The 24,026-nt window shown below is 41.9% G+C and overlaps 1 protein-coding gene across 1 annotated transcript; it reads right to left on the bottom strand.

The window, feature by feature from the left end:
* Nucleotides 1–10,687: 10,687 nt before the first annotated feature.
* Nucleotides 10,688–13,813, bottom strand: LOC123257774. Its single transcript, XM_044717753.1, has 2 exons — nucleotides 13,736–13,813; nucleotides 10,688–11,413 (listed from the first exon to the last, which is right to left on the bottom strand). Exons 1-2 carry the CDS (start codon nucleotides 13,811–13,813, stop codon nucleotides 10,688–10,690), a joined length of 804 nt encoding a protein of 267 aa, XP_044573688.1.
* Nucleotides 13,814–24,026: the final 10,213 nt, after the last annotated feature.

Genomic DNA, 24,026 nt, shown 5'->3' with positions numbered 1-24,026 from the left:
AGCATTATTCTAACATCATAAGATTTAACATTAATATAGTTTCTCGTTTGCGTTTTCATTTAGTGTGATTCCTTAAACTCGTTTTTCATTTTTTCGATTTCTTAAATTTTCCTTATCTATTTTATGATCACCTTCTCCATCTATTGGTAATAGGTTGAAGGGTCTGGCCTCCTTACCAATGAACAATTCTAGCGGGCTGAATTTGGTTACTCTGTTTGCTGTACAAATCATTGTAAGTTGTACCTCGGTCAATGCATCCTGCCATGATCTCTGAATGGTTTCTACCGCAGTACAAATTCTCTTGAGTGTGCTCATTATCCTCTCGACCTGGACATTGGCCCTACTCGCGAATTTTGCAATCAAATGCAAATTGATCTTTTAAGAAGTACAGAACTTACGGACCCCCATACTGGTGAAGCATCGACCTTGAATTGATTTTACGGCTTTAATACAGCTTTCGGTATCTATATTTAAGGTATGATAAAAGAAAAAAAATGTTGCATCAATTATAACACTGACATATTCTTCATGTTAATTTTTTGTCACTCAACTTTCCTGTTTTATCGATATGGACTGTGTGCCTAAGCACGAGAAATACTTTGCGCCGCAAAGTCGGGCAATCTAATCTGCGATCAGAGGTAGTGAATACCTATCAACAACAGTATTATCATTCAACCTTCTATAGTACACACAATAGCGATCAGTTCCATTTTTCTTTAAACATCATAAGGCTGGCAAAGGGTGAACAACTTGTACGAATTATATTTGCTTTCAACAATTCATAAATTTTACAAACCACAAGTTTCTTTTCTTTCTCGCCAAGCCTATCGGGACGTCGTTACACCGTTGTAACGCTATCAGCTTTTTGATAGCGGCCGAATTAAAAAAATTCAAATTCGATTTAAATATTCATTATATGTCAATTTAACCCCAAAACAAACGCAGCCGCCGGTCCAATCAATGCCGAATATACAAGTGCATAACTAAGAGTGTCGGGTCAAGCAGCCGCCGGAAAGAAGTTTGGCCGGCAATAATTTATTGAACACGTGACGTCACTTTCTTTATATTTATGTTCTCGTCTCCCGCTCTAATCTCGTCGCCCGCTCTCGATCGGTCACCTGCATCTGCCGTCATGCGCTAGCGTTTCTCTCGCTCTCTCGCGGCATCTCTCGGTCGCTCCGCAGCATCAAGCGTTGAGCCGCGCTCCCCCGTCATCATTCTAATTCGGTCGTCAACCCTACTCAGTCACATATGTAAATATATCATTTGTAGACACGCCAAAACCATTAAATAAATTGTATCAACATCTTTAAATCGAACTGTGGTTTTTTTTATTAAAGGCAATATTTAGAACACAAAAATAAAGCTACCAAAAATAAATCTAAAAACGCTGAGTAACTAAACAGTTCGTGACTCCGACGTGCTTGTGATTAGGAAAATAATTTGTTAAATTAAATTGTTAAATTTGTTAAATTATTTTCCATTGAAAATTTGAGCTGCGAGGCTTAAAATATATAAACATAAACAAATAAACAAATTAAAAAACATAGTTCGGATTGTGATTTGTGCGCGAAATATTAGCATCTGTTGACATACATACATACGCTGGTTGCAGAGTGTTACAATCGCCCATACATATATTACCCCGTTATATAAAAGTTGCACAGTGGGTCGTGAGCTGACAATAAATAAACCAACTGAAATAATATTTTTGTTGCGAAAATGAATCCGTTTTTCGATTGTGCCTCCTGAAAGGAAAGTACTCCTGAGTTAAAGTGCAGTCCTTTTTGAGGACCTTCAAGGATTGTTATCCTCCTTGAAATCAGTGGAGTCATTTCCTGAGGCGATGTTAAATGTCCGGCTCAGCGAATTGGAGGAAATCGTTGCGGATTTCAAGAGCACACACAAGAAGCTGTCCGAGATGGATGTTGCAGAACTCAGGAGCGATCTGCGCGTCAACTTCAACGATGTGGCGAGGGAGGTTCGCTTCATCCTGGATCAGGAGATTATGAGGCGCTCCAGTTTGTTGCCGGCGAGTTCGTCGCTGATCAACGCATCTTCTGCCACCAATTTCGATGCATCGTTTGGCAGAACTTTTCAGGCTTTGCCGCCACTGCCACTTCCCACTTTTAGTGGAGGTTATGCGAAGTGGCTTGAATTTCGGTCACTGTTATCGACCATGGTGGACGCAAACCCATTCATCAGACGGGTCGAGAAGCTTCGGTCCTGCCTTCGTGAATCTGCCTTGGAGACTATTCGATCGTTGGAGCTCACGGACAAAAATATTGACGTCGCATTGCTGCTAACAAAAGGTTTAGTAATCGCAGGCTCTCGCATGAGATAATGAATCTGAGGGCCGTAGAATCCGCATCAGCGACGAGGCTTTGCGAGCTTTCGGACAAATTTAATTCGCATATGCGAGCCCTGGCAAGCATGGGCACAACGAAACAAATTGCTAACTGCATCATAATCCAAGTGCTGTTGCAGAAGGTTGATGATGCCACGCAGTCTAAGTGGAAGGAAATGCAAGCTGACTCGGATTCCTTGGATTCCATTCCAACGTGGGAGTCCATCGCCAGTTTTCTTGAGCAGAGATGCCGAACTTTGGAGAGCATGGATTTGCCGACGACATATTGTCATATTATCATACATCGACATATCGACATATTGTCGACGATTTGTCATATGCACCAAACCTTGCGGTAGGATGGCGTTGACCTTTTCATCCAGGTAACTCTTCATTTGCGATTACCAACTCTTCCTCATGCATGATTTGTGATGGCCATTCCCACATAATAAGCTCCTGCCCAAGGTTTTTAAGCTTGTCGCCTGAGGATCGTTTAGGCGAAGTAAGGCGATTGGATTTATGCCGGAAGTGCCTTGGGCACCTATCTCGGCACTGCAGTTGGTCAAGCTGCCGTGCTTGTGGACGCATGTATCAAAGTTTTCTGCATTCAGCGTATTTTACGTGCTGCTTTGTGTCGGGCAAATTCATTTGTCGCCTCAATCCAAAAAACTCGGCTCGGTTGGGTTGTTTGTGGAGGCGGAGGTCCTGACAATGGCAAGGTTCTCATGGGTGCTGAGCGGTCGGGACTGATCTGCAAAAAGGGGCCTTTAGATGAGCGGCTCGATCAACTGCTTCGACAGTTCTGGGAAGTGGAAACCTGCACCGATCCGAATGTGAAGGCGTCAAAGGAAGAACTGGATTGCGAGAGTCACTTTGTTAAAAACTTCGTGCGGTTAGAAGGTGGTGCCTATACAGTAAGGTTACCAATTATACATAAATCCGGTTTATTAGGTGATTCGTACTCACAGGCCTTACGTCGTTTCCAGTCGTTGGAGAGGAAACTGTCTCCTCAGCCCGAACTGCGCGCTCAGTATTCGGCCTTTATAAAGGAGTATCTTAACCTAGGTCATATGTCCCTGGTTCCGCCAGAGTTGCATCGAGATTGAAAAGAAGGACAGCACCACGACGAAACTTAGAGTGGTGTTCGACGGTCATCCAACCTAAGCTTTTTCACATCCTGCTAAGGTTTCGTTCGCATTCGGTAGCGCTGACTGGCGACATTTGTAAGATGTACCGTTGTGTGAGGATAGCGTCGTCTGACAGTTTTTTGCAGTGCATTCTGTGGCGAGATTCCCCTCTGGAGGAGCTACAAACATATAAATTGGACACTGTTACATATGGAACAAAGCCTGCGTCCTATCCGTCTGTGCGAGCGATGCACCAATTGGCTAAGGACAAGGTGGCAGACTTTCCAGTGGGATCCGAAATCTTGCTTCGAGATTTTTACGTCGATGGTCTTATTTCTGGTGGCAGCTCCAAGGAGGAGGTTGTTGGCATTTTAGGGCAGATTTCTGCGCTTCTGTCCAAGGGCGAATTTTAGCTGCGGAAATGGTGCTCCAATATCCCTAGCGTGTTGGACGGCGTGCCTAAAGAGGCACAGTTAAAGAGGCTGAGTTGTTGGCGAGAATGATAGCAGAGGTTCACAGTCTAGGAGCTTACAGAGGGAAGTATTTTTGTTGGTGCGACTCTTCAACCGTGTTATCGTGGATTTGAGATGAGCCTGCCAGGTTTAATGTTTTTATCGCTAACCGCGTGGCAACCATCCATAATCTGACGAGTTCCATGGAGTGGCGATATGTGCCTACGAAAATCCAGCAGATATCTTGTCTCGTGAAGCCCTTCCTACTGAGTTGATCGGATCCAGGTTATGGTGTCAGGGGCCGCTCTATCTATTAAAGACACAGGAGCACTGGCCTGTGACGGTAGTAGTCGAGAAGCTAGCGTTAGAGCTTCGCCCTAAAATTTTATTGGTGAAATCGCTATATACAGACCTCGTGTCGACATGCAAATACGTTAACTCCTTTCCAGCTCTTCAGCGAGTGTTTGCTTACGTCTATAAGTTTGGCAGACGGGTTCGGCATAAAGGAATTACCGTTCATGATCTCAAGGCGGGGGACTCCCATGCTTTTGTGGGCAGTTCAGTGCGCTCATTTGGGTGATGACGTTGCAGACAAAGGGAATGGTTGCCTCCTCCAGTTCGCTGGCTCCCATAAAATGTTACATTAGCGTCTTCATTTAGTCTTTAGTCTGACTTTGCCGTATCTCGACGTGTTTTTGCGATTGCTCTCATCTGATTACCTATATCTTTGATAATAGCTTCCCCTTTTTGCATATCATCGTCGGAGCATATTTGACTTACATAGTTCATTGAACCATTCACTTCTTAAAAACAATATTATTATTCAATATTACTTCTGTCGTGCTCTTCGAATATTCATATATATATTCCCTTTCTGAGTTCTATTCTCAGTGGACAAATCTCATTCAATAATGAGTCTAATTTGCACTGCTAAGAAATGCGAGTTTGGAGGATGCATCACTGGTGACTCGTATCTGTCCTGCTGGCTTTGTAACAACTGCTCACATATTAAATGTGCTGGTGGTGGGCACAATGGACGGATAAGCGATCTTATCACAAAGAATATTGGTCTGACATGGTCTTGTATTGTGTAGAGAGATTGAGTCTGAGATGCGGATCTTCATGAAGCAGACGAGAAACGGTTTTCTTGATGTCCGTAAGCAGTTTGCTGCACTCAATTCCTTGGTCTCAAGTTATTAAGTGAATCTCCTAGGAGAAAAATTCCAAACAACAACCCGATGGGGGTCACTTTATTGGGTACTTCTGCCTCTCATGCGATTCATTCGAAAACTTTTTTAACGCCTAATACTTCATCGCCTACTGCTGTGCCTGTGGAAGTGATCCATTCACCAAGTCAGCCAATGGAATCGTCAAGGAGTCTTGGTCCACCTATTGTCTTGGATCCTCCATCGTTGGAAAACTTGCAGGTTCCAGTGGCACCGTCTCCTAGGCCTCTCACTGGTGTGGCGTCTGTGTTAAGATCCTCTGGGCTTTCGCTAAGAGCTGTTGCACCTCGTTGCAAGCTTTATTTGTATCCCGCCTCATGCCGGATGCCACTGTGGATGATGTCAGGAGTCACCTCTTAAACCATTTTAAGGTAGCTCCTAATGAATAAGCGGTCATTAAGTTTAATCACTTAATCACTCAAAGCACTTGATCCGTCAGCCTGGTCTTAGCACAGTATTATTCATGAATTTTTAGCCAAAGATCCTCTAAATTCCTACTATGCCGATTCAGCTCCAAAAAACTGAGTAATAACGTATTTTCTTGCTGCTATCAAAACGTTCGAAGTATTCTGGGTAAATTGAGCCAATTTTTTACTAAGAGTGCTTCTTTTGATTTTGATGCTATTGCACTTACTGAAACCTGGCTTAATTCCTCTGTCTCTGATTATGAAATTTTTGTTGTAAAGTACACTGTGTTTCGAATGGATAGACCATCTTTCGGTGGTGGTGTCCTCATTGCTGTTAGTAAGCTGTTAGTATTCTCAGCTGAACTAATCTCTTTCCCGAATCAGTTTGGAATCGAGTTTATCGCTTTAAAAATAGCTGTTGGACCGACTCATATTTTCATGACCTGTTCCTATATCTTCATCGGTTGAGGATACTGTATATTTACACCACCTCGAGGCTATTAAGTTAGTTCTATCATTAGTCAGTGACTCTGATTTTGTCCTAATTATGGGTGATTTCAACCTTCCCAAAATCTCCTGGATCCCGTGTGAAGATGACAATTCCTTGCATGCCAGTTGTCAAAACGACTTTATTGATGCATTAATTGAAATTGCTCTTTTCCAAATTAACCCCATCCTTAACACACTTAGCAGATCTGTAGACCTTTTTTTTTGTTATAGGATTTTCTCTGTGACTGTAAATCGGTCTTCACCACTATCGCTTCCTGAGGACGTTCACCATCCTACACTATTGGTTTCGGTAATAATCGATGTCCCTAATATACATGCTAACTATAAGACTCAGTATCGTAAATGTTTCCGAAAAACGGATTATAATGCTCTTCGCAATCATTTAGCTGGATTTGACTGAGAATGTCTTTCATTTTATAACTCTATTGATGCTGCTACTGATTCTTTTTATGATGTAATCCACGATGCCTTGGACAAATTTGTTCCTGTAGTTTCATTGTCTTCATCAAATAAACCACCGTGGTTTAATAAACACCTATCTCGTCTTAAGAACAGGAAATCTAGAGCTTACAAAATGTTTCTTAAGTCTGGATTTTTGTTTCATCAGACAAACTTTCTTTACATTCGCAACCAGTTTAGTATTCTTAATAATCAACTTTATAAGCTTTACATCGTGAATTGTAAGCAAACTTCCGAAATGATCCGAGCTTCTTCTATTCGTTTGTCAATATGAAACGTAAATCCAGTCTTTTTCCTCCTTTCCTAACTTATAAAAATATTTCTGATTCTTCAGAACAAGGTATTGCTAATCTCTTTGCTTCATTTTTTCAATCAAATTATTCGTCCGATTCTTATAATTTAAATTCTACATACCCTTATAAAATTCCGTATATAAAAAATATGTACTTGTCTAAATTTAATCATCTTGATGTTTTTAATGCTCTTTCAACCTTATCTCATTTTCTGCTGGTCCCGATAATGTCCCGAGCTGTATTCTCAGGCACTGCTCTGATATCCTATGCTACCCTCTTACCATCCTATTCAATTTATCTCTGGACCTTTCATGCCTTCCTAAGAGATGGAATGAATCTTTTATTATTCCACTTCATAAGAAAGGTTCTAAAATACTTAAAGATAACTACCGCGGTATTGCTAAGCTTTCTGCTATTCCCAAGCTGCTGGAGAAATTGGTTACATTGCAACTGCAACATCATTGCAAAAGCATAATTTCCTCCTCCCAGCATGGTTTTGTCAAATATCGTTCTACAACAACCAACCTGCTAGAATTCACTTCGATCGTCCACAATGGTTATCTAAAACGAATGCAAACGAAGCTCCCAAAATGCATGCGTTACAAAGAACAACAAAGCGCATGCGAATCTGGGAGAGTCAATGAAGATGGAACTACTGATAACGGGCAATTAGTGGACCGCTGCAGCTAGTTACACTGAGAGAACTAATAAGAGATAATTACAATATTTGATGCTGACACAAGTCCCAACAACCGTCTTTTATGGATCTATTAACTTAATTTCCAGCCGCCCTGTCTAGACTAGAGTTTTTGGTATCCCACTGATAAACCAATCAGAGTAGCATTTTAAGATGTTCTAAACCAGTATCAGAGTTGACAGAATTTTCGTAATCTGTAAAAGTCGTTACATCTACCCTATTTGTTTTGAAAATTTTAAATTTATCTGAATCGATAGTTATGCCGAAACCCTAGCTAAGAATTTCACGATCGACCAACACATTTTAAATACTTGTCTAAGATTACATGTAAAAAATATAAAAAAATTGATCAATAATTATATAACATAAAACTTGTTTTGTGGTATAAATTACGTCATTACTTATTCAATTTAATTTTACAACATATTTATTCTTATATTCAATATTTTTATGGTGGTGCTAAGGAGCAGATTTTATCTTCACGTTACTCGTAACTTTGTTCGCTTCCACCTGAACGGTCTTTAGGAAATGCATTTGAAAAATGTCAAATTTCATCACATGTGAAGCATTATACGCCAGATCGATCGTTTGCACATGACATGTTTTTCCCTTACTGTGGACCTTCTCCCAATGAGTAAGACATTCGTCATATTTATGCCACGCCATTCCATAGTAATTGCATTTCATCACCGAAGAAAATTTAAACTTCTTGCGGTCCGAACCAGTGGCATCGTCTTCCATGCCGCGCTTCGTGAATAAGTGTGCCTGTAATTGTTGTTGAAGCTCATTGTGAGACTTTGCATTGGTAGTGAAAATCCAGCGCGCCTACTTGCTGTCCACTTGTGCCATGTGAGCCAATGATACAAACACGGCTATTTCCTCCAACTCCTTGGCCTTTCATCCAACTTTTCATTTTCACATATGCGTGGTAAGAATACGACTGCCGTATTCAGCGAAGCCTTCTTCTGGTTTTGGGCGACCGTTTAACATGTTCAAAACCATACCAGCAGCATTTTGAATTGGAACCAAACGTTGCACAAACAGTTCCTTGAATTGCGCCCATGTAAGTTCGGCGGATCATATTTGTGAAAGCCCCTGTGATGCGGTACCTTCTCAAACCTTACTTAGGGCTATCACCAGATTACTGCCTTGGAGAACGTTATTAGCACAGATTAGGTCCACCGTGGTACACCAAGAAGAGAGTTCAGCGCCCTTGGAGTCTGCATGCTTTTAATTATTTACATCAGGTTTCGGTTTTGCACTTCCAACGCTGACAAATGACACAATCAGTGACACAACCAGTAGGCAAAGCAGATCCGTCCGTTTGGGTCTTCAACTGCCCTTGCAATGCAAATGCCAGTAGTTTTTTTTAGATTGGCAAACTACATCTCCATATCTGTCTACGCCCCTAAGGTCAAACCATACTCAGCAGCAGAGTATGTTCATCTTCCTCGGCTGCACTGCGTTCTTAGAACTGACAAGCGACAACGCCGTACACGCTTGTATAGTGGTCAAGCCAACCATCCTATTCCAATCACATACCGTGGGCACATTTACTATTCTACGACACATATAGGGCAATTTTTCAAAGTTTAACGCGACAATCATACGTTTCAATCGAAAAATACAAGAGCTAAGACTTTTTGTATGTAAGAGGGAGATGGAATCATCGGTATAGCCATGTCCGTCTATCCGTGGCCAAGCGTGGATCTCAGCGACTTTAACAGGTAGAGATATTTTGCGGGTAGACTATAAAACCCATGCAGATTAAATTAGTGGCACAATTTTAACACGCCCTCCACCCAAAATGAAATCTTTTTTTTTCAATCGTTGTCCAAAATGACGATTTTTTCTGTTCTGCTTTCCTACTGAAATTATTGTACTATCCATTACATACAAACAAATGCAACGAAAATATTTTGTTTTTAAATCCATACATAACAAGAAAGGAAAGCTAACTTCGGGCGGAGCCGGGGAACCAGGATCACCTGCGGAGTCGATATAAACATGTCTGTCTGTCAGTTTTGAAGCTATCCACTTGAAGCTTTGCACATATCTTTCTTTTGTTTGGGGGTTTATATATGTCGGAACCGCTGGGATCGGTCGACTACATCCTATAACTGCCATAAAACTGATTGATCGGTAATGCCATAACTTCGTTTTTTTCAAATTAGAAGGATGGGAGTTTCAATGGATTCCTCTTTTGGGAAAATAATTCGATTTGCCAAATTTCATAAGGATTGGCCGACTAAATACGATCCGCTATATATCTAATAATATAAGATGCGTTTCGCCATTTAGCGGACTGCGACTCAACTGCAAGGGTATATAAACTTCGGCTCCACCCGAAGTTAGCTTTCCTTTCTTGTTTGAAATACAGATTTTATTTATAGCGGCGTGTTATCAACTTTAATTTTTGTTTGTCTCTCTCTCATGCGCTTTCTTGTAAGTTGTAGCGCCCTTTTGGGAGTTTTGAAAAAAGCTTCTGCGTCCAAGCTTATTATATATCTTATTATATAAGCTTCACTTATCTATAATAATTGAGTTTGTCAAGAAGCTTATTTGAGGGTTAAATTGGACCCATTAAGTATATTAAAATTTTTTTTAATATACAATATCGAAAAGATCGATATTGTTCACTCCTTTTTATTTTTATCATCTGGCTATGAAAATTTAACACGTTTATACGACATTTCTATCTTTACCACAAAAAGATACTCACTCTCAATCTCTCTCTCACTGTTGAGCTATTAATATTTTTAAAAGCGGCTAAATAAATAAATGATTCCACAATTCAATTTCAATCAAAGTTCAATGTTTTTATTTGAGGGTTCAATCTAACCAAACTCGCAACCGCTGAGGTTAGTGCCAAAAATACGAGTAAATCAAAGCTTAGCAATAGAAACTCAGAACAATGCATTTGTTTATCATTTCGCTGGCAAGAGGCAAGGCGGGGGAACGCACACAAATGCAAGATGTGCTAGTGTGCAGAAGCTCTACAAAAAAGCTCCCCAAAGCGCATGCGATCGAGGGAGAAATAAACAAAAACAGAACTGCTGATAAACCCGGTATTTTACATAGCTTCGCCTTTGGCTGCTTGGCTCAACATTCTCCCCCTGTTGAAGGCTGGATCTTCAATAGAATCCTTGAGAGGCAGGAGACACAAATTTCACAAGAAAACATGCTGCAAGAAGGAGACTCTCTGCCACCCATCCAGACGATTGAAGTTTACGGCAGTAAGGTCCGGTTCGATGAACGTTGAAGGCGGCCCGCCAATTAGAAAATGAGCCGGAGCTAGCACATCTAGGTCCGCAGGATTTTTTGAAATCGACGCAAGGGGTCTAGAATTAATGATTGAGGCTATGCGGCACAGCAAAGTCCTAAATTCCTCGAAGCCAAGAACTGCGGGACTAACTGCCCGATAAAGGAGGTGTTTCGTCGTCTTTACTGCTGCTTCCCACAGACCGCCAAAATGGGGAGAGCGTGGAGGAATAAACCGCCACTCGATAGACTCCGACAGGCAAAAATCGTGCAGAGAAGCCTGGTGATCGTGGCTGAGAAATCTTCGCTTCAACTCCATAAGCTCATTCTTGGCATCCACAAAATTGGTGGCATTATCCGACCATATCTGTCTGGGTTTATGTCGCGTACACATAAACCGTTGGAGGGCGCTCAGAAACGAAGCGGTGGAAAGATCCTTGACTAACTCCAAATGGATTGCCTTCGTACTGAAGCAGATGAATACGCTCACATAACATTTAATAGGGCTCTTATTCCGAGACTCTGCTTTGTAGAAAAACGGTCCACAACAATCCACACCTGTGACATCAAAACTTTGGAATCCTTCAACTCTCTCGGTCGGATGATCAGCCATGACATGCTGCAGTAGACGAGTCTTAGCGCGAAAACAGCATATGGGTTTGTTCAAAACCCTTGAAACGGTCTTGAAACGGACAGAAATCTCTTCGTGACGGATGCGGCGGCAAAATTTGTAAATGTAGGCGAACACTCTCTGCAGGGAGGGAAACGAGTTGGCAAACTTTGGCAAGCGGCGATATCCCTGGGTGGAGTCGTAGCTAATAAAGTCCTGGCGCGAAGTTCGATGGTTGCTTTTTCGGCCACAATAGCGAAGGGCCAATCATATTTGGAACCACGAAGAAATGGAGGGCCTTGGGACCTGGGAGTTTAATAGCTTAGTGAGAAAAGAACCTCTTGACAGTAGATCGGCTGGGTTAAAAGCAGTAGGAACATAACGCCATTTCATTGCCTTGGTGAGCTCCTGTATGGAAGAGACGCGATTAGAAACAAACACTTTAAATCGAGCAGGTTCATCTTGAATCCAGGATAGGGCAACCAACGAGTGACACCAACAATAATAATCTCCTTTATATGTTCCAAGATCAGAAACTTCAGCCATCAGTCTTGCTAGTAAATCAGCTCCATATAGTTCTAGCTACGGTATTGTCTGAGTTTTAATGGGTGCCACTCGACTCTTTGAGCATAATAGCCGACAATCAGACCCTGAAAATCACACCCTGACAATACGTACACGCAAGCTCCATACGCCTCCAAGCTAGCGTCCCAGAATCCGAGGACTCCAGCCTTTCTTGGCAGGGAATGACTAAACGAGGAAACTTAATTCGCTGAGTTTGGTCAAAACTGGAACAGATTTGCAACCACTCGGAGATAAGGGATTGGGGAAGGCTTTCATCCCATGACAAATTTTCTCGGCACAGCTTCTGCAATAGGATCCTTGGCCTGGTGACGGCAGGACCTACCAAGCCCATCGGGTCATAAAACCGAGCGACGGAAGATAGTATAGATCTCTGGTTGGTGTGGCGGTGGGCTAAAGAGCTTCAAAGGAAAACAGCAGAAGGTCAGCAGAAGGATCCCATGCTAATCCAAGAGTCTTTGTGAACGGACTGCCATCGTCAAATTTTAAGTATGACTCTCAATCACCTTCGGGTACTCCTTCCAAAACCTGGCACCTTCATCCTTACCCAGCTGGTGCATTGAGCGAACAGATAGAAAAGACGCTGGCTTAGTGCCATAAGTCACGGTTTCTAGCTTAAAAACCATCACATCATCATGGATAGAATCTCCCCAGAGGATGGTGAGACCGAAACCGAAGCAATGTGTGAAAAAGCTTAGGTTGAATCACGGGGCCGGACATCTGGACATCATTGAGGGAATAATCAGAGGATGTAGCAGCCGAACCATCGAACACAACTCTCAGCTTAGTAGTGGAACTGTCATCCTTCAGGACGCAGTGATGGGGAAGGAAATACTGGCACTTACCTCGCAATTCCTGCGGCACTAGAGACATGTGACCCAGATCCCAAATCCAGCTTGCACTGAAGAGAATAGAACCGATTCCCCTAACAGCTCCACACTGTGCTTGATTGGAAGGCGAACTGAATGAGCACCTGATTCAAGACGGACGTGGTCTATGACGAAGTGGGCCTCGCAATCGAACTCCTCCTTAGTAGCCTGAACGGTAGGCGCAGTGCAGGCATCCAATTCCCAGAAATGGTGGAGAAGATAATGGTGTCGATCGTCAAAAGAGTTTGCGGAGCTAGCAGGAATCATCTTACATGAGACGGCTAAACGAGGTTTTCTCTGTGAAAGTTCGGATCAGCTAGAACCACATTGGCGGGAACCTTCCAGTTGGATGATGTGAGACGCCACAGTTGCCTCAATGTACACAGAATACGTGGATAGGCGTGACTTCAGGCAAACGTTAACCGATGCTCCATCCGTAGTGAATTCAGCGTCTCAAAGCTGAAGTTGGCTGGCCAGCCGTGATGTGATAAGATGAACTTGTGAGCCGGAGTTAAGTAGCGCTCGACAAGGAAGAAAGGCTCCTGATTTGCCACGGACGAAAAATTTGGGGGTGGACAAGAACACTACTTTGAGCCACCTGAGCTTCTCCATCTTGGCCAAGTGCGGGTGACTGCCAATGGTTGTCCTAAATAGGGCGCAGAAAATCGGCTACTCGACATAGCCGCCGCTAAATGTTGGCATTGGTAACGGGGGCAATGAGGGAGCAAATCCCAGCACCACTGGAAGCATCCAAAAGCGTAGAGGGCGCAGCAACTCTCATGGAACGCTTGGCAACCTCCACCTGGATGTCAACGTGCACGTCCGTAGCCAGCTGAGAGAACCGCCAATATAAATCGCTCCCGATCTCGCTGTAGTTTAGCTCCTCCAATTCCACCTGCAGCGTGGTGAAGCGATCGCACAGACGCTTCTCCATAGACTCGAGGGTCAGAATAGAAGAATCGTCGGTCTGCATCGCAGCCTTGACATTTCGATGCAGTACCTCCATTTCTTGGCATTTCACCCCTGTGAGTCTCCGCAGCATCCTTTCACGGCTTGACGCAGCAGATGCAGTAGCTTCAGCTCCCGATTGCATTGTGCAATTAAAATTTAAATGCAACTTTGAGGCAACAAAAACAACGGTGTTTTAGTGGCACTTTTAATGCTGATCACGATAATTAACAAAATGTTGAGCTATTAATATTTTTTGACAGCGGCCAAATAAAGAAACTATTCTACAATTCAATTTCAATCAAAGTTCAATGTTTTTATTTGAGGCAAAAATACAAGTAAATCAAAGCTTAGCAATAGAAACTCAGAACAATGCATTTGTTTATCATTTCGCTGGCAAGAGGCAAGGCGGGGGAACGCTCACAAATGCAAGATGTGCTAGTGTGCTGCAGCTCTACAAGAAAGCTCCCCAAAGCGCATGCGCTACAAATACCAGCAAAGCGCATGCGAACGGAGGAGAAATAAACAAACTGCTGATAAGCCCGCCGCTGCTCCTAAGATTTAGAATATAAATTATTTTACATAGCTTCGCCTTTGGCTGCTTGGCTTAACGCTCACTTTACACACCCCGAGATGTAAATGGGGTGTGTAAAGTGAGAGTTCTATCTTTATTTTCTTGTCTGTCCGTTTGTTAAGCTATCTCTTGTCCGGCCGAAATTGGCTCGTATTTGCACGCAAATAAAATTGATTAATTCTAGATAACTATGAGCATCTGTAAGCTATAACCGATAAAGAACACCACTCCATTCGCTGACGAGCTAGAGCCGCAATTAAATGCGTGCAGGGATAATAGCTTGCAAAGAACACCACCTCCTCGTTTTTCGTTACAGGAATATTAATAAGTAATATATGAATAATCATGGCGCCAAACGTGGGGCTTTACTGTACAGTGAAGCTCACTCAATAGCAAAACAAATAAACTCTTCTTTTCATTTCCATATCTATAATTTTTTTAGTCAGCCGTGTCAACTTACAGTCGCATTGGAATGCTGTATTTACATTTCAACAGTGTTCAGAAATAGTAAAAGTTCACCACGGAGAAAGATTTGATACACCTGTCTCCGTCATTTGTGTTTAACCACAATAGTTATATAGAATCTTTTTAATCTATTTGTATTTCGTGATTTATTTTTAGCTTCAAATTTCTTCAGATATGTTGGTTTATTGCTAATGTTCCTAAAACTATTGATTTTCTGATGCCGTCCCTCTACAGGAACAATATCAGGTGTGAATGAGTCCTTGACAGGACTTTCCTTAAAGTTACTTATAGTTTACTTGGGTGTTCAGCGGCCTGTTTTATTGGCACTTCTCACTTCATAACAAAACACTTTACGAGGAGCCGTGCAATCCTAGTATCTGTGGCCTTCCTTCTTACAGTTCCAGCATATTAATGCCCTTGCTTCGATGACCCCCTCTTCATCATTAAAGAAATCCGATTCAGACTCTTTCTGCTGATCTTGAAGAAGTTCTGAGACATGGCTTTTAAATGGAATACTCTTTTTATAAATCTGATCCCGTCTTACTTTCTCTAGAAAGCATATTTCGCGGAGCTTTGAGATCGACTCCGTTGGGATATTCAAAATTTCGTGTCACCTTGTAATTTTCGCTGTAAAATCTCTTTTAAAGCTTTGTCATCTAAAGGGCAGTCTAAGTTATCCGTTAATTGAACCACGGCGTCATTGAACGAGTCGAAACTCTCTCTTTCTTTCTGTTTCCGATCTCGAATTAATTCTCGTATGTCCACATCCATTCTAGTATCCCTGAATTGACGACGAAGTGGGGCAGATGGCACCGATTTATGAGATCGCCAGTAAAAGTCGTTAGCTTTACCCTCAAACAAAGTACTTGAGTTGCCACACATAACATCGAACTTTGAATCGAGTGTTTGACCGGTTAAAGCGTGTACCTTATAAATGAAATGATCTACGCTTATGCATCCTGTGTCTCCACTAGTTTTAGGAACATTAGCAATAAAAAGATTCTCGAAAGTCACTAAGGATTTGTTTGCGCTTCGCAGCAATAATAGCGATGATCGTCCACATACAATAGTAAAAATCCTAGATCGGAATATAAAGGGGCTTATGGACACTGGCGCATCTATAAGCTTAATTGGGGTCAGTTTGCGCAGGAAATTCTGGGGAGCGAAATTCCTATCCACAGAGTCTTTAATAATGGTTCTACAGCAGATGGAAATAAGCAAAGTATTGTAGGTCGATTAAGCACAAATATAAAATATAATGGTCAGATTAAGGCGATTAATTTTAATATAATTCCATCTTTAAAACAGAACCTCTACCTAGGTAGATTTTTGGAAACTCTTTGACTTATTACTAAAGCATCCACGGCAATAGGCCTGGCGGGATCAGCCTTGTTGGGTTTACCCCCCAAAATCGAAAAAGAAGAGGAACCCCAGAAGTCGACCTAATCAACGCCCAAAAGCTCATCAAATCGTTTGCAGTTTGTTTCCCAAGTCGTACGATCGCCACAGAGAAAAAAGTAGGCGAAAAATATTGTCGGGCTTAGTCTGCGCGTTGCTGATGGACAGCTCGAAGTGAATTTCGCCTAAACCAATACCTAAGTCCAGGTATTTAAATTTTAATTAATCTACAATAAAATATGATATAAAATCTAAGTTTCCCCAAGAATCTAGGTAAGACAAGCCCCAATTACCTAGTTAAAAGCCCAAATACCCAATACAAAGTTAAAATCTAAGTTAAAAGTTAAATGAAAATCCCAGAAAAGCCCAAAGCTAAAATCAATACAAAATTAAAATCAGTTCAAATTAGTTTAAAATACAAATTAAAAATTAAGTAAAAATACCCGCATGTTAAAACAAAAAGAAAAAAAATATGAAGTGAAATAGAAAAAAGTTAATTTTAGAATCAAAGCTCGCTTAGATGAGAGCGATTTTAGATAAGAAGTCATAAAAGTCAATTGTGATTGGTATCGATGTGGGTGTATGTACTGATAAAATAGTTTTCGCAAGTCGCTTTGCACTTGCATTTGTTTACAGACTTTTTTCGACACTCCCGACATTTGGAAGCGCTTTCAACGTTGGAGTATCCCAGGTGAGCTGAAGTCTACCAAATTAATACCTTTTCTTTTGCATATACATATCATCGTATTTTAAAATGAATTAGAATGAAATTAAAACGATAAAAATAGAATTAAATTAAAAAATAAAGTTGAAATAAAAAGAAAGCATATGAATAGGGTAAATAAATAAATGCAGCACATATAAACGTTTGAATAATGAAATTAAAAAATAATTCTAATTAATTGCTACAATTAAATATTATATTTCTATTTCTAAATTTCTATTGATAAATATTAATGTTATTGAATCCTGAAAATAACTTCTACCTAAATACATCTAAAAATTATTATCTTTTGTCCTTATAAATTTAAGTTCATAAATCAGTTGTTTGAAAACAAAATATAATGCTAGACTTTAACTCTAAAAATGTATATCGTTTCTATGTTTAATAAATATGTAAATATTATAATAACAGAGTAAAATACCCTGTTTCAACTCCATGCCGACCCAGGAGCCGTCGTAGGCTCTTCAATAACAAGGGGCCTGTTGCAGGATCGCGTAGGAAACACACTGGCCATGGTAGGGTGGGCTAAGGACACCCCATTTACATTTCGGGGTGTGTAATGTGAGAGTTCTATCTTTTTTTCTTTTCTGTCCATTTGTTAAGCTATCTCTTGCCCGGCCGAAATTGACTCGTATTTGCACGCAAAAAAAATTTATAAATTCTAGATAACTATAAGCATCTGTAAGCTATAACCGATAAAGAACACCACTCCATTCGCTGACGAGCTAGAGCCGGAATTAAATGCGTGCAGGGATAATAGCTTGCAAAGAACACCAGCTCCTCGATGTTCGTTACATATCTTCTCAAAGACTAATCTATTTTTTCAGATGTAGATATACATGTGAAAACTAACATACATCTTACATAGTTAACTTAACTTTCTAGAGTTTATTACGGCTTATTACCAAACTGTTATACAAAATACTAACTAGAACAATCGGTATCGCATTCGACCCCGCGACAATAATATTTACCACAATATGAATTAAGATTTCACTATCCATATAATAATTGTAATTATAACTTATAGTTCAGAAGAAAACAGTTCACTTCTGCCCAAACTTCCCTAAGGTTATCGCCTCTGGAGCATGGAGATCTTGTAACACCTCGCGATACGGATGGAGATTTCCAATGTAAACATTTTTGTTTCATTCGATTATCCGGTGAATTAGTAAAAGATTTGCTTAATACATTTTAATTAATAGATATTGAACTTGCTTAAACGCTTATAACGGTAAAAAAATATTTTCCCAATATGTGATTATAAGGCTGTGAAATATGCAAAAACGCGCGTTTTTTATGCAAAAATGCATCATAAAATAAGAAATCTTATCACTTAGAAGATGGCATAGATACTTTTGTGCATTATTTATGCACCTTAACCGAAAACAATAAAAAAAGTAACTTAAACAAAGATTTTGTTAGGTTTTGTCGCACAGTGTTATAGTCGACTGATCCCAAAGGGTCCAACTGATATACTGCGCAAAAGTAGAGTGCCATTAGGTGAGACTACTTGTATTTCGGTAGAAACAGAGACAGACATGCTTCTATTGATTCAAGAGGTGCGTTGCTTCACTTCGTTGCACACCTTTGACCAAAACTAACACTATTTATATCTTTTGTTCTAAAATGTTGTTAAATATCTTTATTAACTTTAAAAAATTCAAAAATCTTTTTTAATAAAGAAATGCACAACTTTATAACCAATAAAGCTCTCTAAACATGGATTGCTTCGTTGAAAAGTTTAAAATATCTAATTTAATTTGGTTCAATACCAAATGTTGGCCCTATTGGCTCTAACGATTTTATTTATGTTGCGTTTGGAGATAGCCCTTTATATGAAGCAACTATTGATATATCGCTTATATCTGGCCTAATCCGTTAACTCAAGACATAGTCCTATAAGTGAAGCTACCAATTACACAGGCCAACAGCAAAAAATCTCCACGCATAATTGCACCTGCTCCATAACCTTTAAGCTCCCCTGAACCAAAGTCCAGAACAAACATAGAAAAAATGGATCAAATTTTACCATATATTGAATTATGTAGGAATTATGTAAGCTAACTTCGGGCGGAGCCACAGTTGATATACCCTTGCAGTTAAGGTTGTGCCATTTCCAATCTTTCAGTCATATGGCGGCTATAGGATATAGTCAGCCGATCCTTATGAAAATCGGCAAATCAGATTATTTTGTCCAAAATAGAATCTGTACCAAGTTCCATCTTTCTAACATAAAACACCACAAAGTTATGGCACGTCCGATCATTCTATGACCGTGATTCCCAACCGATGAGACCAATGAGCAGTGGACTGTAGAGTTATATGTTCTTGTCAGTTTCGCTGTCTAATTGGTACTAAAGAAAATTTACATTTGTGGAACTTATGGATATGTGTGTGTGAGTATACATGTTGTGGATTGTAAAGCTAGTTGGTATAGAAAATATAAGGATGACAATATGGGCTAACTTATAAACTAGGTATCGATAATTCCTAAACATCCCGGGCCACCCTGAAACACGGTTTCTGAACTGGGTAGTTTCGCAATTTTAGTTACTGGCCGGGTCACTTCTCCTGCTGCCGTCTTGATCCTGACTGCTCGAACCATATTGTCCTTTCCTTGGAAAGTGTCGATCACCTTCGCTAGATGCCATGATGATGGTGGTGTGTTGGACTCCTTGACGAGCACAACGCTGCCGATCGAAATGTTAGGGGTTGTCGTGGTCCACTTAGGACGTTGCTGTAGACTTGTCAGGTACTCCTGGTGCCATTGTTTCCTGAAGCCTTGGTACATGGATTGGACACTCTGCCAGTATCCCAGTCGGCCCACAGGAATGTGGCCAAGATCTGCCTCCGGTATTGTCGTGAATGGTCTTCCGATGAGAAAATGGGCTGGTGATAGATAGCTGTCATCTGTATCTGATGTATAGCATAGGGGTCGTGAGTTGACGACAGCACTAATTTGCGCAAGCAAAGTGCGCATTTGTTCATATGTCAGTGTGGTGTTTCCGATTACTCGTCGAAGATGCAGTTTTACGCACCTAACTGCTGATTCTCATATTCCTCCCCAATGCGGAGCACGTGGTGGGATGAATGTCCATTGAATCCCTTCGTCTGCAAGGGTGTTCACGATTTGATCTTTGTGTTGAGATGAACTTAAGAGTTGCTGCATTTCATCGAGGGATCGCTTCGCTCCGATGAAATTTGTACCATTGTCAGTGTACATGCGGTTGCATTTGCCTCGTATCGAGAAAAATCGTCGCAACGCTGCCAGAAATGTTTCTGTGAATAGGTCCGTGGCGAGTTCTAGATGGATCGCCGAAGTGACCATACAAACGAATAGGCATATGTAGCCCTTGCTGATGCGTGGTTTACGCACCTTCGCGTCCTTCAGAAGAATGGGTCCTGCGTAGTCACATCCGGTGTTTACGAACGGAAGTGCTTGCGTGATACGTACGCTCGGTAGATCTGCCATACGTTGATGCATTGTGTTGTACCTTTGCCGAAAGCAAGCCAGGCAGTTGTGCGTGATTTTGCGTATTAAATTTCGTGCGCCGAAAATCCAATACCTTTGTCGAACAATGACCAAGAGAGATGAGACTCCAGGATACAGATTTAAACGATGCTCATATTCAACGATCAAATAAGTTATTCGATGATTCTTTGGAAGCAGAATGGGATGCTTTGCCAACTGCGAATGTTGGATTCGTCCACCTACTTTTAGCAGGTTGTCCTTGTCGATGATTGGTGAGAGCTTGACCAATTGAGATTGGTTCCCTAGAGCCTTGTTTGCGCGTAGTAACTGGAACTCCTGTTTAAAACCAGCTTGAGCGTGTTGCAGCCATCGAATCCTTGCTGCCTTGATCTCATCGAACGTTAGAGAGTTCGATGTTTGTTTCGAAGATGGGTGCTTCATGCGATAAATGAAGCGCAAAACGTAAGCAAGTGTGTGTGCAAGCTTCAGCCAAGATGAGTTGCGATTGAGAAGCTTATCCCATGGGTTGTCCGTCGTCTGCGTAGCTAGGCAGTTACTTTCGACTTCGCCTTGTATGCGTTTGTCTGAAAGAGAAGTACAGTTGTGAGTATTGCTCAATTTCACCAAGAATTGATCCTTTTCCCTCATCTATGAAGGACCCTTCCACCATAATTGGAAGTCAATGAGCTCAGATACTCCCAAGCTACGGGATGCGCAATCCGCTGGGTTCGATTTTGAGTCTACATGCCGCCATGCATGCTTCGGAATGGTTTCGAGGATTTTTGAAGTGCGGTTCCCAACAAACGTCTTGAGTTGGGCTGGTAAATACGATAACCATGACAGGACTATCGTCGAATCACTCCATGTGTAGATCGTTACGTCGTTGTTCATTAGTCCAGCTTTTATGGATTGCAGAAGTTGACTCAGTAGAAGTGCGCCACATAGTTCCAGGCGCGGCAAAGACTGCTGCTTCAAAGGTGCCACTCTTGTTTTTGCTGCAAGTATGGCGACCGAAATGGTACCAAAAACCGAAACGTTAACCACTCAGCTGTATACCACCGCTGAGTACGCCTTGGTGGATGCATCTGAAAATCCGTGCAATTCGATTCTCTGTTTGTCGCTTTTAACTAAGCGCGGTATCGGGAGCTTGTGAAGGTTGTCCAGATCAGCTCGCCATTTGAGCCAGTTGTTTGCTAGTTTGCTCGGTAGTTCGTCGTCCCAATTCAAATTCAACAGCCAGAGTTTTTGAAATAGTATTTTGAATTGAACTACGATTGGTGCTAATAGGCCGAGAGGGTCGAATATACGTGAGACATCCGACAACATTTGCCTCTTGGTGCAGCTAGGGTATTTCGATAGTTTTACATTGTACGACAATGTGTCCTCTCCAGGGTGCCAATGCAGCCCTAGCACTTTGACTGGAGATTGTGAGGAATCCGTGTTATCCTCCGATTTGATGCGTTTGGTATTCGATACCCATTTTCCGAGCCTTAGGTTAGCACAGGACATCAGTTGGACCAGTTCGTCCCTGTTGCGTAGCAGCTCATCCTCACTATTTGCTCTAGTGAGAACATCGTTGACATAGAAATCTTCCAACACGATTTTTGCTGCGTTCGGAAACTCGTGCTTATAGTCAGCAGCTAGTTGCTCTAGCACTCTGACTGCTAGAAATGGTGCGCATGATGTTCCATACGTCACCGTGCATAGTTGGAAGTGCTTGATAGGATCTGACGGATCCTCTCTCTATACTATTCTCTGATAGTCTCTATGTTTTTCGCTCACCCATATTCGACGGAACATCTTGACTATGTCCGCTGAAAAGACGTATTTATACATACGAAATCGCAAGCACACAGCAAACAGGTCTCGCTGAATACTTGGTCCGATCGATAGCGTGTCGTTTAACGCCATGCCTTTGGCGTCTTGATATGAGCCGTCGAAAACCACTCGAAGTTTCCGACCCAATACGGGATGATGTGGTAGGTAGAAATTCCTACCCTTGGGAATTTCGCTCGGCGGGATTTCTCGCATATGGCCTAGCTCCTGGTATTCCCTCATGAACTTTACGTAGTCGTTACGCAATTGTTGATTCTGCGCCAAACGTCGTTCAACTGATTTGAACCTCTGTTGCGCTCCTTGAAGTGTATCTGCGAATTGTGTTTGGGATACTTTAAACGGAAGTTCCACGATGTACTTGCCTTGTTCGTCTCGAGTGTGTGTTGCAAGAAAGTGTTTCTCCACCTCCTCGTCTTCAGGTTGAACTTCTGCCTTGCGTTGTATGCTCTCCAGTTCCCAGAACCTTCTGAGATGAGCATCGATGTCGATTGTCGTTGTGAGTGCCGTAGCGCTGCATGCGCGTGATGAAATCAGTGATGTAATTATCCATCCGAAAATTGATGATTTAGCAATGAGCTTTCCTTTGTTATCGTAGATCTTTCTCCCAGTTATAACGCTCCAAACGTGTTCGCTGCCCAAAAGAATGTCAATTGGGGCATTTGTGCTAATATGTGAATCTGCCAGTTGCAGATCGTTGAAACCTCGAAGTGCAGACGCGTCGATGGCCTGCCTTTCCAATGATGATGTAATCTTTCCACGCACATGAGCCTGGACTACCAGCTGATCTTGTGAAATTCGGGATTGGATGCGTATAGTGCTGCATCCCCTTGTAGTGTCTGCTTTGGTTGATGAAATTCCCGTAACCAGTATGCGTGATGGGGTACGAGCCAAACCAAGTGTTTGTATACAGCGTTCAGATATGTACGACAGTTCTGAACCCGTGTCCAATAGGAGTCGGCATGTTACCAAATCTCCATTTGCGTTGCGAACGTTGACCATGGCCGTCGGCAAGGTGCTCCTGTTCCATCCAGTTGATTGTTGTGAATTTGCACTGCCTTGTGCACATACAATTGCTGCAGAGCCTTCTGCTTGTGCGATGTGACTCGTAGTCACCTTTGAGATCTGTGCGCTAGGATCCTCCTGATCCTCACCAGTTTGAGCGATTGTTCCGATAGCCTGTTGCGTGCGTTGCAGGTGCAACAGTGAGTGATGCTGACCTTTACATTGTCTGCACTTGAACGTGGATTTGCATTTTCTGACTCCATGACCAGGATTCAGACAATTGTAGCATAGAGCGTCTTCCTTGGCAAACGAAAACCTCTGTCCTGCTGATATATCCAAGAATTGTTGGCATCCATAGAGACGATGCTCTGTAGAATGACATTTGCTGCACTTGTTTGCTTCAAGTACAACCAGCGAATGTGTGACCTTCCTTGACTTGTCACCGATTGAGGCTGTAGTCTTGTTTGTTTGACGCTTGCTGAGCTCCAGTTCCTCGCAACGTGCATCCAAAAATTTGAAGAATTCCTCCAGTGTGGGTGAGTCTGACTCCACACTGCGCTCGATCCACCTGCGTCGAGTGTCTGCATCCAGTTTCTCCAGCGTCAAGTAGATGATCCAACAATCTCGTCCTGTTTCCTCGATGGCATCCAGACCACGCACTATTTCATTGGCGCCGTCTGACACCAGATTCGCAGCCTCGTCGATCAAAAGAGATTTCAAATGACAAAATTTGTGCGTATTTTTCAAATTCGCCTTGTTGTGAA

Source organism: Drosophila ananassae, assembly GCF_017639315.1.
Source record: "Drosophila ananassae strain 14024-0371.13 chromosome 4 unlocalized genomic scaffold, ASM1763931v2 tig00000061, whole genome shotgun sequence".
NCBI classification, from domain to species: Eukaryota; Metazoa; Arthropoda; class Insecta; order Diptera; family Drosophilidae; genus Drosophila; species Drosophila ananassae.
Note: the sequence above shows the minus strand (reverse complement) of the source record. Positions and strands in the feature narration are given on the sequence as shown.